Source organism: Oncorhynchus kisutch, linkage group LG23, assembly GCF_002021735.2.
Source record: "Oncorhynchus kisutch isolate 150728-3 linkage group LG23, Okis_V2, whole genome shotgun sequence".
Classification (NCBI taxonomy): Eukaryota; Metazoa; Chordata; class Actinopteri; order Salmoniformes; family Salmonidae; genus Oncorhynchus; species Oncorhynchus kisutch.
Window position 1 is genome coordinate 14,053,356 of NC_034196.2, and position 15,557 is coordinate 14,068,912.

Consider the following 15,557-nt stretch of genomic DNA (forward strand, 5'->3'; position numbering starts at 1 on the left):
AGTCGGACCAAAACGCAGCGTGTAGATTGCGATCCATTTTTAATCAAACAAACGTAAACACGAAATAACACAAACACTACAAAACAATAAACGTAATGTGAAAACCGAAACAGCCTATACTTGTCAACTAACACAGCGACAGGAACAAAGACACTATGGACAGGAACAATCACCCACGAAATACAAAGCGAAACCCAGGCTACCTAAATACGGTTCCCAATCAGAGACAACGAGAATCACCTGACTCTGATTGAGAACCGCCTCAGGCAGCCAAACCTATGCAACACCCCTACTCAGCCGTAATCCCAATAATACAAAAAAAAACAATACGCACCACAACATATAAACCCATGTCACACCCTGGCCTGACCAAACATATAACGAAAACACAAAATACAATGACCAAGGCGTGACACTTAGTCCCTTGAGAGGGGCATGTTGGGGATATTCCTCTCTGAAATAAAGTCTTTCTTTGTGTAAGTTCCTAAGACCTGTGGTTTGTCATGTCAACTAGGGGGGCTGGATCTTTGATATAAAGGATCCCAGTTGCCATTATGTTGACCACTCTCAACTTTTCATTAGAGATACTGAACTGTTGAAAGTCAAAATGCTATTGCAAAAGCTTAATTATTGTTAAAGGTGAAGATTAGGCATAACTCTGACTGGTGTGTGATTTGCTCTCTCATCATTTGGTAATTAAGGAAATTTCCACGACATTTGGCGACGAGGATGGGATGTGAATCTTCACTCGGTGACCGCTCCTGACGACCTAGGTAATCGTGCACAAGGGATTCCTCAAACTCGGGATCTCAGGGAGACCACACTTCGGGAACGGAGCAGATGGACCAACCTAAGATCGGAGAGGCAGCGAGCCGAGTGGATACCACATCCCGAACATAGTAAAAAAAAAAAAAAAATTCAAGAGTTGAGGTGAGCAAACCACACTTGAAGTTGAGTTGGATAGGACTTAGAGCTTGGTGAAGCCCTAATGGAAGAAGGACCTCATTCTGTGTGTCTGTGTGATTGTCTAAGTGACCCTCAGAGGTGGTGAATTCCAATTATTTTAAATGTGCTAGCCAGGTTTGCCCTGGGTTACTCTGTGTGAGTATGTTCTGATGTTCTGTGTGGACATCTGACCAGTTCTGTGTGAGCATCTGACCAATCCTGTGTGGGTGGAATTTTTTCAGCGGCTTTAGCACAAAATCTGGAGGGTTTTATACCCCTGAGGGCAGCACTCTGATTCAGTATGTGGATGATTTGTTGTTGTGCTCCAGCTCAATAGAAACTTGTGAAACTGATACTCGGGCTCTGTTGATATTTCTCGCTGAGAATGGCCACAAAGTTTCAAAAAAGAAGTTATAGTTGGTTTCACAGGCAGTGAGGTATTTGGGTCATGACATCTCTCCCAATGGCAGGCAGCTGGGTAAAGAGAGGATACAGGCTATTCTCTCTGTCCCACAGCCGGTTACTAAACGACACATGATGTCATTGACTGGTATGGCAGGGTATTGTAGGGCGTGGTTACCTGACTATGCTGAGGTGGTGCAGCCGCTTGCTGACCTTATTTATGGCCACAAAATGGCTGTGAGTGACAAAATTAAGTGGACACCAGAGGGACTGACTGCTCTGACCAGACTGAAACAACTCATGACTACTTCTCCCTGTTTGGGGCTCCCTGACCATTCTAAACCTTTTAACCTCTTTGTTTGTGAGAAAAATGGTTTTATGTCATCTGTTTTAACACAGGAACATGGAGGAAAGCAGCGCCCAGTTGGGTATTATTCCAAACAGCTGGACAGTGTGGCCAGAGGTCTGGTTTGTTGCTTGAGAGCTGTGGCTGCTGCTACTGAAGCTGTGCTGGCTTGTGCAGACATTGTTGCCATGTGTGAACTCACTGTACACGTTCCTCATGCTGTACATGCTCTTATTTTACAGGCAAATACGGCCCATCTAACACCAGCTCGACTGCTCCATTATCAGAATGTTCTTCTGACAATGTGTCATGTGACCCTGAAGAGGTGCACTGTGTTAAATCCTGCTACTTTGTTGCCCACCGAGGATGATGGAGAGCCGCACGACTGTGCTGAACTGTTGGAGCTTGTCTCTAAACCAAGGTCGGATTTAACTGATGTCCCTTTGCAAAACGCACATTTGGAACTGTTTGTAGATGGCTCTGCTCAGCGTTCTGAGAAAGGAGAACCATTGGTTGCGTATGCGGTTACTACTGCCTCAACCACACTGGAAAGTGCTAAATTACCCTCCCACCTTTCTGCTTAAGCAGCAGAACTCTTTGCACTCACTAGAGCTTGCATATTAGCTAAAGGCCAGTCTGCTACAATCTATACAGATAGCAGATATGCCTTTGGTGTGGTACATGATTTTGGTACTCTGTGGAAACAGCGCGGCTTCCTGACCTCCTCTGGTAAGGCGATCTCTCATTCAAAACTTGTTGATAACTTGCTAAAAGCTATTTTGCTCCCTTCTGAAATTGCTGTTTGTAAGTGCCTTGCTCATGCTAACTCTTCCGACCCTGTCTCCAAAGGTAATGCTATGGCTGACTTGGCAGCTAAGGAAGCAGCTGTCTCTTTGGAGGCCCCTGTGTTACAGATTGTTTTACTTCCTGATAATAACCTCTTCTCTCCCACTGATATCTCTGACTTGCAATCCTCTGTAGGTCCTGTTGAGTTGAGGAAGTGGAAACGACTATGTACATATGACCAGGTGCAGAAACTCTGGCTGGGCCCGGCTGGGCTACCAGTCTTACCACGTTCATGTTTCCCCTACTTAGGTAAGTTGTCACATGGAAGGTATCATGTGTCAAAGGGGGGAGTTGTTGATTTTGTAAATACATTTTGGTTTGCACCTGGGTTTTCTGTGTTTGCTGAACAATTTTGTGCAAAATGTGTGATTTATATGACTAACAACATAAGAAGAGGGATTTCCCATGCCACTGTCGGCTCATCCGACCCCTGAAGGACCCTTTGAACACATAATGATGGATTTGATTGAACTCTCTCCTTGTCAAGGTTACAAATATTGTCTGGTGATAGTGGATGCTTTCTCCAAGTGGGTAGAAGCATTCCCATGTCGACATTCCACTGCTATGGCAGTAGCCAAGAATCTCCTTAGGGAGATCATCCCAAGGTGGGGGTTACCATCTAAATTAACCAGCGACAATGGCTCCCACTTTGTAAACCTGGTGATACAGAACTTGTCTGAGAGTCTGCAGATAGACCTCAGGACCCATTGTAGCTATAGGCCGCAATCTGGTCGTTTAATTGAACGCGCTAATCAAACCCTGAAATCTAAGATGGTGAAGCTTATGGCAGAGACGGGGCTTTCTTGGGTCACTGTGATCCCCCTGGCTCTGATGTACATGCGAGGGAGGCCCCACAGAACCACTGGACTGGCTCCTCATGAGGTTCTGACAGGTAGACCAATGAGGATGATTAATTCTCCCTTCGCACAGAACAAGCTGACACTGATGGGCTGTGACGATGACATGGTAAGTTATTGTACTGCTCTAAACAATTTTCTGAAGGCTATTTTCCCCAGGGTGAAAGCGGCTCTACCCCAGCCACTGGTGGGGATTCTGCACAAACTGCAACCAGGTGACTGGGTGGTGGTGAAAGACCTGAGACGAAAGCATTGGAACCAGCAGAGGTGGACTGGACCATACCAGGTGATGCTGATTACCCCCACTGCTGTTCGCGTAGCTGAGAGGTCTACTTGGATCCACGCCAATCACTGCAGGAAGGTGCCATACTGCCCACCAGACCCTGAGGATGGAGGACCAGAGACGCCGGAAGTCACCGACTAGAGGGGAGGATCAGGCCCATACTCTACGCATCATGTTTCTTGCTCTGGCCTTGAGCCTTTTCATTACATTTGCCATATGGACAGTGACTCAAGGACAACCGGTCCTGGAAAGACAACATGGTACGGACTCGACTGATAACCATTCAGTCCCACTGCGGGACTTAAATAACAGCCACTCCAGCTCGAGCCAACGGCAAACAATAGCCGCTCCCATATCGAAAGAAGAAGAAGATCAATGCATCCACTGGATGAGCATCACAGTATGAATCACGAGGGAAACACTTGGTGGTCACTGCTTAACTATACAGTAAAGACTGAACTGATGTTAGGAAATACCTCATGTTATGTATGTAGCTTGTTTCCACATTCAGCGATCTCCCCATTCTTACAGTATTCAGAAGAGGGCAGCATTAATGACACTCTATGTGCACTAGAGGTGCTCTTGTCCAATGAGAACACAGGGGGTCAACCTTCACTAGGTAGAACACTGAGGGATAAATGCATTAATGGTAATTTGTCATCAACAAAAGATTTACCGGGGGGATTTGATTGTTCACATTGGTGTAGTAGAATCATCTTAGAACCTAGATCCCATGTACCAGAACCTATTCAAGTCCAACCCCGGCGAACCCCATTTAGGACCTGTCATTGTCACAATCCAAGCAATATTTCCATACCACAATTGAATATATCCTATCTGGGAATGTCAACATGTGTCAATTATAGTGTTTTCCTAATAGGATGTAGCTGGAAGAAGGGAACATGCAGCTCTGGATACCCCATTAGACTGAGGGTGGGACACACCATTATTGATGCTGAAACTGACGAGTGTTCTCCTCATCAATTTGGCTCGGCAACATTTACTGATCATTACTGGATTTGTGGTGATAAAGCTTATCTCTACCTACCCACAAATTGGACAGGGTGCTGTATTTTTGGTAAACTAAACATCTCCCTTGTGGTAATGCATAAAACGAATTCCTCTATTCCAAGCAGGTTAAGACTAATTAAGAGGGACATCTCGCAATACAATAATGTCCCTAGTGACTCTCGGCGATCCTCGAAATTGGAAAAGTTCTGGCGTGGTTTAATCCCCTGGTATGGGGCATCGGAGAATGCACATGAGTTGGATAGGCTAGGATATCATTTGGAATCCCTGGTAAATTTGACCACTGCAGGGTTTTCTATGATAAGACCAGAATTACAAGCCACTCACAAAATAGGGTGGCACTTGACATGTTTCTAGCACGTGAAGGAGGGGTGTGTCAAATTATAGGAGATCACTGTTGTACATTTATACCCCAGGGAGATGACAATTTGACTATTGTAGTGGAACATTTGAAAGAGCTTAGGGGTGTTCTCGAAAGGGAACACCAGCCTGACATCAACTGGAATCCGTTAGGATGGGTTCAGTCAGTGTTTGGTGCTTGGGCTGCGACCATTTTCCACTGGTTCATCTATGGTCTCATATTACTGATTGCTCTGTTGCTCATTATCATTTGTGTGAAGAAATTGTTTAATAAAGTGGTTGATGTTGTTCTTACTATGCCCTTGCTTGCAAATGAAGTAGGTGTAGATGAGGAATCTGAGATTGATGGACAACAATCAGGTGAACACAGTGAAATATTCTCACTGGACAGTGTAGAAAGAGAGGGTTCACTGTATATGAATGATTTCCCTGACCCATTCCCTATTCCTGACTATATCTCTGATAGTGGGGAACCCAATTCTAAGCATGAGGACTTAGAGGGATGACTGTCCTGTAGGCTGTAATGAGGCCTGTGTTTAGACACTGGTTCTCTTGTAATTTTGGGAGCATTTATGTTTTGTTATTTTTATTTTTTACTCAACAAATGTATTATTCTGTATGATTAAACAGGTGCAAGTCTGTATTATGGTATAAACATTGTAAACTCAGTTTCTGAAGGGTGAATACTTACATTGAAGGGATTTGATTCTTTATTATCTTTAAATTTTGATTATGGATTTTTTAATTGTATTATATACTGCAACTACTGTTAGTAAGGTGCCATGTTACTATTCTGATTCTTCATAAGGGACTTAGTCCCTTGAGAGGGGCATGTTGGGGATTAATCAGAATTAGTTGGGTAACATAGATAAGATGTTTTATTTTCATGATATGCTTATGAGTTATTTCTCATAAGAATGTATTTTGTTATACTATAGTGGTGGCCATTTGCAATTATCTGTTCTCTGTCAGGACTAAGTTGCTTGGGCCGCAGAGAGGGGAGAGGTCAAGGTGTCATCATGTGTAAACATATATTTTAAACCATGTGAAGGGATGATTGATGGGGAACCAATTATCTCTTGGCTCCACTGTGTCTGTGTGCCAGTCACTCCCTATTTTTCCCATCGGGGAGAGGAGGATGGCAGTGTCTGGAACCATTCTATGTTCTCTCTCTCGTTGCCCCTATCTTGACATAAAGGCTCACTTTCCTCTCCGTGAGCTTGTCCAGAATTGGTTGTATTTAGGATGGGGTATCTAAAATGACAATTTGATATATATCATTGGGTGGGGGTAATGTCTTGGTACCATTTTTGCTCTCTCATCATTTGGTAATTAAGGAAATTTCCACGACAGTAGGTGACCAAATACTTATTTTCCACCATAATTTGCAAATTAATTCATCAAAAATCCTACAATGTGATTTTCTGGATTTTTTTTTCTCATTTTGTCTGTCATAGTGTAAGTGTACCTATGATGAAAATTACAGGCCTCGCTCTCATCTTTTTAAGTGGGAGAACATGAACAATTGGTGCCTGACTAAATACTTTTTTGCCCCACTGTATTTGTTTGGGTAAAATGAACATTTTTATTTTATTCTATAAACTACTGACAACATTTCTCCCAAATTCCAGATAAAAATATTGTCATTTAGAGCATTTATTTGCAGAAAATGACAATTGGTCAAAATAACAAAAAGGATGCAGTGTTGTAAGACCTCGAATAATGCAAAGGAAATAAGTTCATATTAATTTTTAAACAACACAATACTAATGTTTCAACTTTGGGGCGACAGGGTAGCCTAGTGGTTAGAGCGTTGGACTAGTAACCAGAAGGTTGCAAGTTCAAACCCCCAAGCTGACAAGGTACAGATCTGTCGTTCTGCCCCTGAACAGGCGGTTAACCCCCTGTTCCTGTCATTGAAAATAAGACTTTGTTCTTAACTGACTTGACTAGTAAAATAAAGTTTGGAAGAGTTCAGAAATCAATATTTGGTGGAATATCCCTGATTTTCAATCACAGCTTTCACGTGTCTTGGCATGCTCTCCACCAGTCTTTCACATTGATGTTGGGTGACTTTATGCCTTGATGTTGGGTGACTTTATGCCACTCCTGGCACAAAACATTCAAGCAGCTCGGATTGGTTTGATGGCTTGTGACCATCCATCTTCCTCTTGATCACAGTCCAGAGGTTTTCAATGGGGTTCAGGTCTGGAGATTGGGCTGGCCATGACAGGGTCTTGATCTGGTGGTCCTCCATTCACACCTTGATTGACCAAATTTCACAGTGGGTGTGAGACCTGGGGAGGCCTACAAGCCACAGTATTTTGGTCTGACAACACTGCATCTTTTTTATTATTTTGACAAGTTGTCATTTTCTGCAAATAAGTGCTCTAAATGACAATATTTTTATCTGGAATTTGGGAGAAATGTTGTCAGTAGTTTATAGAATTAAACAAAAATGTTCATTTTACCCAAAGAAATACCTATAAATAGTACAACCAGAGAAACTGATCATTTTGCAGTGGTCTCTTCATTTTGTCCAGAGTTGTATATCTGTTTCTGTGAGTTGCTTTATTATGTTAATGTTAATTATTATGCATGTGGCAGTAGTTAAAACCTGTTATGGCTGCATCCCTTTGTTCTCAATTTCCGCCTGAAGACATACCCAAATCTAACTGCCTGTAGCTCAGCCCCAGAGGCAAGGATATGCATATTCTTGGCATCATTTGAATGGAAACATTCTGAAGTTTGTGGAAATGTTAATTGAATGCAGGAGAATATAACACAGTAGATCTGGTGGATGAAAAGAGAAAGAAAGAGCATATGTTTTCTGTTTTTATTGTTGTAGTATCATCTTTCACATGTACTAGAATAGCCACACAGTCAGATAGGATGCTGGAGATCATTTTGATGGATAAAACATGAGGGCAACTGTAGGTGTGCAAAGTTACAGACTGATAACTTCAGGAATGGGTGAGCTACATGACATTTAGCATGAAGTCACCCAGGTGTCCCACACAAGTTGCCCAAATGTACCCAAGTGGCCGAATTGGTGAAATGACCTATAACTATATACAGCAGTGCAAATAACTATATACAACACATCAAAAAGCAATTCTAACACACACACACACCAATAAAAATATATATATATATTAGAAAATGAATATAGAAAAAAAACAGTACACCCCTTGGAAATCCTCGTCACAGAATTTTGCTGTCTGTGCCCTGTCCCATAGCAGTCTCTTTCTGATGTAAAGCAAACTGAACAAGTGGTGCATTTCATGCGACACAGAACACAACGACGCCTCCATGCTGTGCCCTTTTGGCCCTGAGGCACAGTCATGCCTGCAGTAATGAACTGTGGCATATGAACACCACTGGGGGCACAGGTAGAGCGGGCAGCTTGGCACCGGGGCCTCCCAGTCGGAGTCGCTATCACTGTGAAAGAAAACTTTTTTTTTTAAATACAAAAAATGTATATATAATATATATATATATTTTTATATTTCATAAAACGGCATTAGCACTTACCCGTCCAGAAGTACGTCCTGTCCTTGCAGAAACAGCTCCTCAGTTTGTTTGAATCATAACACTCCAAGATTCCTCAAACAAAAAATCTGTCTCACTTTCACTTTTACTTTAGAGTTTGACTTCGCTTTATATGATTTATTCGCCAGGATATCTTCAATGAAATCGTTGAAACTACAACTTTCCGAAATACAGCTGCGCGTAAAAAGCCTTACAGCAACTCCTCTGATCTTCAAGACGAAAATGGAGTTCCCTGCGCGTGCGATTTACAACCAAGGAATTGTGGTCCCACCCCAAACCATTACATACTGGCGTTTACCTCAGCTCATTGGCTATCGGTGCGTAAGGTAGTCATTTATCGTTGTCTTCAAATCAGATCACTTCGGTCAAATCTCCCAGCAAAAAAAACAATGATGTTTGCCTGTGTTGCAAACATCCAGAGGAATGCACTGAAACCCACCATGACTATATAAACGATTGTTTACAGGGGCGAATCACGCCGAATGCTCCGTAAAAAATTGATAGAGATGGAATTCACGGCACAAAGAGTTTACAAAATGTTTAGATTTAGGCTATAAAAAGGGATTTTATCAAAGAAAACGGCACTTCATTTGATCAATGGGATACTCAGGAAGATAAATAAGAGCAAGATATCAGAATGTAAGTCATAATTTTACCTTCAGATGTGAATGTGGAAAAACTGTCATGGTGGAAAATGTTTCTGTTCTTGATTGCTCTTCTCAAACAAAAGCATGGGATTTGTTCTCTGTAATAGCTATTTTAAATTGGAAAACGTAGTTTGATTACCACGATTCTAATCTTTTGAAGGATGTAAGACACTTGCATTTTCAAGAATGTTTAATGATACGAAATTGTATTTTTAGTTGTCACTCTGAAATTTCCCCTGATGTTGGTCCCTGTACGGGGATCGCAGCCATAACAGGTTCGTTCAGGACCATATAGTGACATGGATAAGTATAGGGGAGGGGATCAGAAAACAAAGATGAAAAGGCCTTCCCTCTGCATTTGGATTAAAATACTTGAAAATACACTCAACAGTATAGTACTCCAAGTATAAGCATTGTGTGCCAGGCTTCAGCAAATATTGGAAAAATATTGGACGTTTTTTTTTCTTATCACAGAAACACCAAAAATTGCTTTAAATTAATAATATGCGTAGTATTCCGTTCATAATCAAATACATATTTTCAGTGAATGAGATGAGTTTAGGTATTTGTGCTCTGTTGTAAAGCTTAATTATCATTATTCATTTCACAGTATGGGAATGGTAACGCTGCCAACTAGCAGGCACAAACCATGTCTGTTCGATTTCCTCACTCAGTAATGACTGTTCTGTAACAATTTCCCTGAGGCAACTAGTTTCCTAGTAACATATGTCTTTAAAAGCTTATATGTGCTCTGTGAGATAATCATGGTAATTGCCCTCATGTTTTCCTAGACGAGAATGACCGCACATTTTCAATGAGCACAAAAGGAAGTGCGATTGTGTTTTTTAAAATTTGTTTTTAGTCATTCTGTACTTGGGAAATGGAAGAAGACATCAGTCATTTCAGCAAGTTAATGGTAAAATTCCCCATTGAGTTCAAGCATGACAAAGTGGTTACTTTAAAGACACATTAAAACAATGCATGTTGTTCTCTATGTTAAAACCAATATAAATGAGTTAATCACTAAATACATCCTTGAAAAAAAAGGAAAAAGAAGAGTCATTTATATCCATTCGCCAAGAGAAATAAGTGCACTTCTGATAACCAGGGGACAGGAGGACATGGAGAGGGAGACTAGATGGGGAGGTAGAGAGATGGGACAAGAGAGCACAAAAGAAAAATAGGAACAGAAATAGAGATTGATTAATAACAAAACTCTGACCATTCCCTACTTAATTATTATAAGTATTTACAAAACAGGCAACTTTTAAAACCAAATACTGAAGACCACATAAGATCGAACATTTAGAGTACAAATTCAAATATCATGTGAACTATTATGTAAAGCAGTGGTTCCAAACTCCGGTCCTCCAATAGCCCCAACAGTACACATTTTTATTGTAGCCCCGGACAAGCACACCTGTTTCAACTTGTCAACTAATCATCAGGTCCTCAATGAGTTGAATCCGTTATGTTTATCCAAGGCTACAACAAAAATGTGTGTGGTTGTGGGTTTGGAGTTGGGAACCACTGATGTACAGTATAACGCACACGGAAATGCATGAATAAAAAGGATTTAATATGACAAACGGTCAACATAATGCTTGTCTGTGCTTTCTGTGGAACCACTTTGGCAAAAAGACACTGAACCCCTAATCGGATGACAGTACCTTATATGGTGGCAAAAAAGTGCTGTAATAATGTTTGTTTATCTAGTGTATCTGCATTTAATTAAAGTCATATGGTGTACTGATGAGACTTGCTACTTTTGCTTTTATACTTCCCCTTTGTCTACACGACTGACTCATGGTTTTGGACTTACAGACAAAATGCTGTTATTCCATATTTAGCAGTAGACTGAACTAAGCTGTAAGAGACAAGCAGGACAGATGGTTTCGGTTTATTTTAGAAATAGTGTTGAGATATTGAACACTTAAAGTACAAATACCATGTGAAGAATCATGTACATCAGTGGTTCCCAAATCCGGTCCTCGAGTACCACCTACAGTACATATTTTTATTGGTCCTCATTTTGCTGGAAGTTCACTGGAAGTTATTTTCCACTGGCTTCCTTTCCTTGTCCCCTTTCCTTCATGACCACAGATTAGTTAAAGGATTGGTTACATCTCCACCTACACCTTGTTTAATTAACCTATCCTCACAAGAAATCAGTGGCATATTGAGGAGGGGTGACTAGGAAATGAAGCTATTCCATACAACTGGGACATGGCTATGTGTTCCTGTCTTACTGCAGCAGGAGAGTGCTGCTCAGGACCATGAGGAAGGTGGTTATCAGCTGTACCAGCCCCTGGCTAAGGAGGTTACTGCGACTGTTCTCATACTTGTTGTTGTTGTTGTTGTTGCTGTCGCTGCTACGTTCAGCTGTCTGCTTCTCCAGGAAACGCTCAGAGTAGTTCATGTACAGCTCCACACACTTACGGTTCTTCAGCTGCTCCACCAATGCAGGGTAGCCAATCTCCTCAATGCTCACTGTGAGGCCGTCATCCTCCTCCTTACCCATATCCTCTCCAGCTATCTCCACAGGGGCTGGGGTGAGGGGCTTCACTGTGTCTGTTCCCTCCTGGTTGCTAGCTGGACTGCTGTTCCCCACCTCAGGAGTGATGGGCAGGCTCTGGCTGTTGGCTCCCTGGGGGTTGTTCCTCTGGTTGTTAGGTGTAGCCTGGGAGTCGCTGGCCTGATCCTGCAGAAGGTCGTTCCTCTTCATGCAGGTATCCATGAAGCTGTCGTAGGACTCTGCCCGCGGTGGTACTTTGTAGGTATAGTCCCGGCCATAGTCGTTTTCATCTGTGGAGCGTTCACCGTATTTGCTGTACATGTAGTTGTTGTAGGACTGCTCCTCCTGAGTGTTGCGGAAGTTGAAATGTGGGCGGGGGAAACGCCCAAGGCCATAGCCTACTGCCATACCTGCCACGGCCCCAACCCCTGCGGCCATAAGAGCCTTCTTAGCAAAGCCCTTGGACTGAGTAGATGGGTAGTGCCCCATATTCTGAACTGAGCGTGAGAATGGAGAGCCACCTCCCATACCCCCATGCCCACCTCCATAACCATAGCGGGGACTGAGGATCTTATTGTTTGGGTTCCAGTTGGGTTGGTAACCTCCTCCCATCCCTCTACCAGGGTAGCCCCCTGCCTGCCCCCAGCCAGTATTTCCCCCTCTTACTGGGTAACCTCCAGCTGGGTATCCCGGATTGACTCCTCCTCTCCCTGGGTTCTGGTTGGGGTAGCCCCCTGCTGCAGGGTAACCACCCGCTGCTGGATTCTGGTTTGGATAACCCCCAGGATTTGCCCGGCCTGGATACTGCTGGTTGGGATAGCCACCAGCAGCTGGGTAACCTCCAGCTACAGGGTTCTGGTTTGGATATCCCCCAGGATTGGCTCTGCCTGGATACTGCTGGTTGGGATAGCCACCTGCTGCAGGATAGCCACCAGCGGCTGGGTAACCTCCAGCTGCAGGGTTCTGGTTTGGATATCCCCCAGGATTGGCTCTGCCTGGATACTGCTGGTTGGGATAGCCACCTGCTGCAGGATAGCCACCAGCGGCTGGGTAACCTCCAGCTGCAGGGTTCTGGTTTGGATTTCCCCCAGGATTGGCTCTGACTGGATACTGCTGGTTGGGGTAGCCACCTGCAGCAGGATAGCCACCTGCAGCAGGATAGCCACCTGCAGCAGGGTATCCACCTGCAGCAGGGTAACCACCGGCTGGGTTCTGGTTCTGATTGGTACCTCTCCCTGGATAACTACCTCCTGCTGGGTATGAGTTGGGGTTCCTGTTGGGGCTCTGTGGTTGTCTGGGGTAGCTTCCTGTCTGCGTGTTTGATGTTTTTGATGGCTTTTTTTCTGAACCCCTGTTGTTGGATGAAGACTTTTTGCTGCTGCTACTGCTGACACTTCTCTTGGCCCATGTAGAGTCAGTATGAAGTAGAGCCAGGAGGGCCAGAGACACAAAGGCCAGCTCACATAGCTTCCCCATGATGAATGCCCTGGGGGAAAAGATTATGGCGTCATTTACATATTTGGACTAACACAGAACCCAAACCAGCTGCGCGTGTGCGCCATCGGGCATAGATTTATTTTGTCCCCCTACACCAAACGTGATCACGACACGCAGGTTAAAATATCAAAACAAACTCTGAACCAATGACATTCATTCGGGGACAGGTCGAAAAGCATTAAACATTTATGGCAATTTAGCTAGTTAGCTTGCACTTGCTAGCTAATTTGTCCTATTTAGCTAGCTTGCTGTTGCTTGCTAATTTGTCCTGGGATATAAACATTAGGTTGTTATTTTACCTGAAATACACAAGGTTCTCTACTCGGACAATTAATCCACACATAAAACGGTCAACCGAATCATTTCTAGTCATCTCTCCTCCTTCCAGGCTTTTTCATCTTTGAATTTATATGGTGATTGGCATCTAAACTTTCATAGTATTACCAGACAACCGGCAACAGGTTCATCTTTCAATCACCCATGTGGGTATAACCAATGAGGAGATGGGACGTGGGTACCTGCTTCTATAAACCAATGAGGAGATGGGAGAGGCAGCTATCTGCGTCAGAAATAGAAAGGACTTCTATTTTAGCCCGTGGCAATGCAGACACTCATTGACACGGCAGCTGTGTGGATGCAATAATTGAATAACATAGATTTCTACATTTATTTTGCAAAGCTCGGGCACGCGACGCGAGTGGTGTGGTCAGCCTGTTAGTCCAATAATCTTTCTGAAGCCTTATTCCCTTATTTCTGTTTTGATTTAAAACTGAGCTAACACAGTCAGGTCACTGACACTCCCGTCGCTGACGGTAAAATGTATTTGCTTAATTATACGTATAAGCCTACCGTGTTGTTTCCAGAAAAAAATGTTGACAATATTCTCCTTAAAGTAACAGAAAATAACATGTAGCCATAGCTGCGGGAAAATGTTTGAAGGGGGGTTGCTGAAAGAAACATCGCCGGTGTTACAGACGGATATATCGGTCCGCTAATACAGGACTAATAAAGGCCCAGTCCACTACCTTTGTGAAGAAAAATAATAATTTCTAAAGAATTTATATTTTTCGGCTTTTATTTCAAGCTAATCAGTAGGCTAAATGTAATCAAATTGGCTACCACGGTGCCATAAAAGACAACACATATCCACGGGAAGATGTACTTGGCTGTTTTATGTATATACAATATGTCATCTCTTTTATCTCAGATATAACTGGAGCGTGAAGGAATATTAGGCTATTCACGCAGTTCTATTTTTTGGAAGCGGACTCGTTATTTGCATATTATAATACGGTTTTATTCAATAAAATGGCGCTATAGCGCTTTTATGCACGACAGCCCAGGCTGTATGTCACCTGCTACTTATTTACAACGAATGGGAATATCGTAAAATAACATACCGTTGCTGATTCGAGACGATTCTGTTCCTTTTGAAGAAAGTAGTGTTTTCAATCTAACTGTTTCTGTTATGATTCTGTCATTCACTCACTGCTTTCATCCAGAAGGGAGGGATCTATTTATCATGGATCACCGCACATAGTCTATTCGTCCCTGTCATGGCACTCATAGCGGTGACAATATTAACACATTCTGTCCCTGTTATAAGCCATTTAATACAGACTTCAGTTCACTCTATATTTTATCAACATTTAGGCTAGGCTAAGCAATCAATTTGAAATCCGCTGTGATGTGAATTTACGGACAAATCCCATTCGCTTCCAATGCATGATTCAGCTAATGTCCAATGCATTCAACCATTTTAGTGCTAACAACTTCTTATAGGAATGCTTACTCAATTTATTGCCATACTGCTACACTTTTTCCACCAACACCCACTACGGATTATTACTCATTGTCCCCACTCAGGGACTTTCCATAGGCCTGCTACTGTAGCCTGTATGTGTCATACAAAGAGAAGTGATACAAAATCACAGTGGAACCCAAAACAACTGCGTTGTTCTTGCTGTGGCCGCAAAGCCTATCCAAAGTTTACATGTTGTGAACACCAGGTGGGGACAAATGGATGTATAAGAGTTCATATTTTTGGGTTCAGGAGTTATTCAAATCAAAACAAATTCTATTGGTCGTGTACACAGATTTGGAAATGTTTTTGCTGGTACAGCGAAATACAGTGCAGTAATACCTAGCAATAAAAATAGTAAAATAAAAACACAATAGGCCTCCTACACACATAATCCAGAAAAATTAAGAAATATCAGGACGAGCAATGTCAGAGACTGGACTATAAATATATATACATATAATGTATGTATATGCA

The 15,557-nt window shown here is 42.7% G+C and overlaps 2 protein-coding genes across 3 annotated transcripts; one reads left to right on the forward strand and one right to left on the reverse strand.

Moving 5' to 3' along the window:
- Window positions 1-2,138: 2,138 nt before the first annotated feature.
- On the forward strand, window positions 2,139-7,053 carry LOC109887760 (uncharacterized). Of its 2 annotated transcripts, none has more exons than XR_004204939.1 (2): window positions 2,139-2,422; window positions 2,675-7,053. XR_004204939.1 is itself a non-coding variant. In XM_020479051.2 (2 exons), exon 2 carries the CDS (start codon window positions 4,055-4,057, stop codon window positions 5,063-5,065), a length of 1,011 nt encoding a protein of 336 aa, XP_020334640.1. In that variant the 5' UTR covers window positions 2,139-2,422; window positions 3,556-4,054; the 3' UTR covers window positions 5,066-5,912. The 2 variants fall into 2 exon arrangements, 1 of the variants encoding a protein (XP_020334640.1); XM_020479051.2 differs by having other exon boundaries at window positions 3,556-5,912.
- Window positions 7,054-10,132: 3,079 nt separating this feature from the next.
- LOC109868442 (spidroin-2-like) lies at window positions 10,133-15,301 on the reverse strand. The gene is made up of 2 exons (XM_020458015.2): window positions 14,680-15,301; window positions 10,133-13,268 (listed from the first exon to the last, which is right to left on the reverse strand). The coding sequence occupies exon 2, from the start codon at window positions 13,256-13,258 to the stop codon at window positions 11,513-11,515; it is 1,746 nt and encodes a 581-aa protein (XP_020313604.2). The 5' UTR covers window positions 13,259-13,268; window positions 14,680-15,301; the 3' UTR covers window positions 10,133-11,512.
- Window positions 15,302-15,557: the final 256 nt, after the last annotated feature.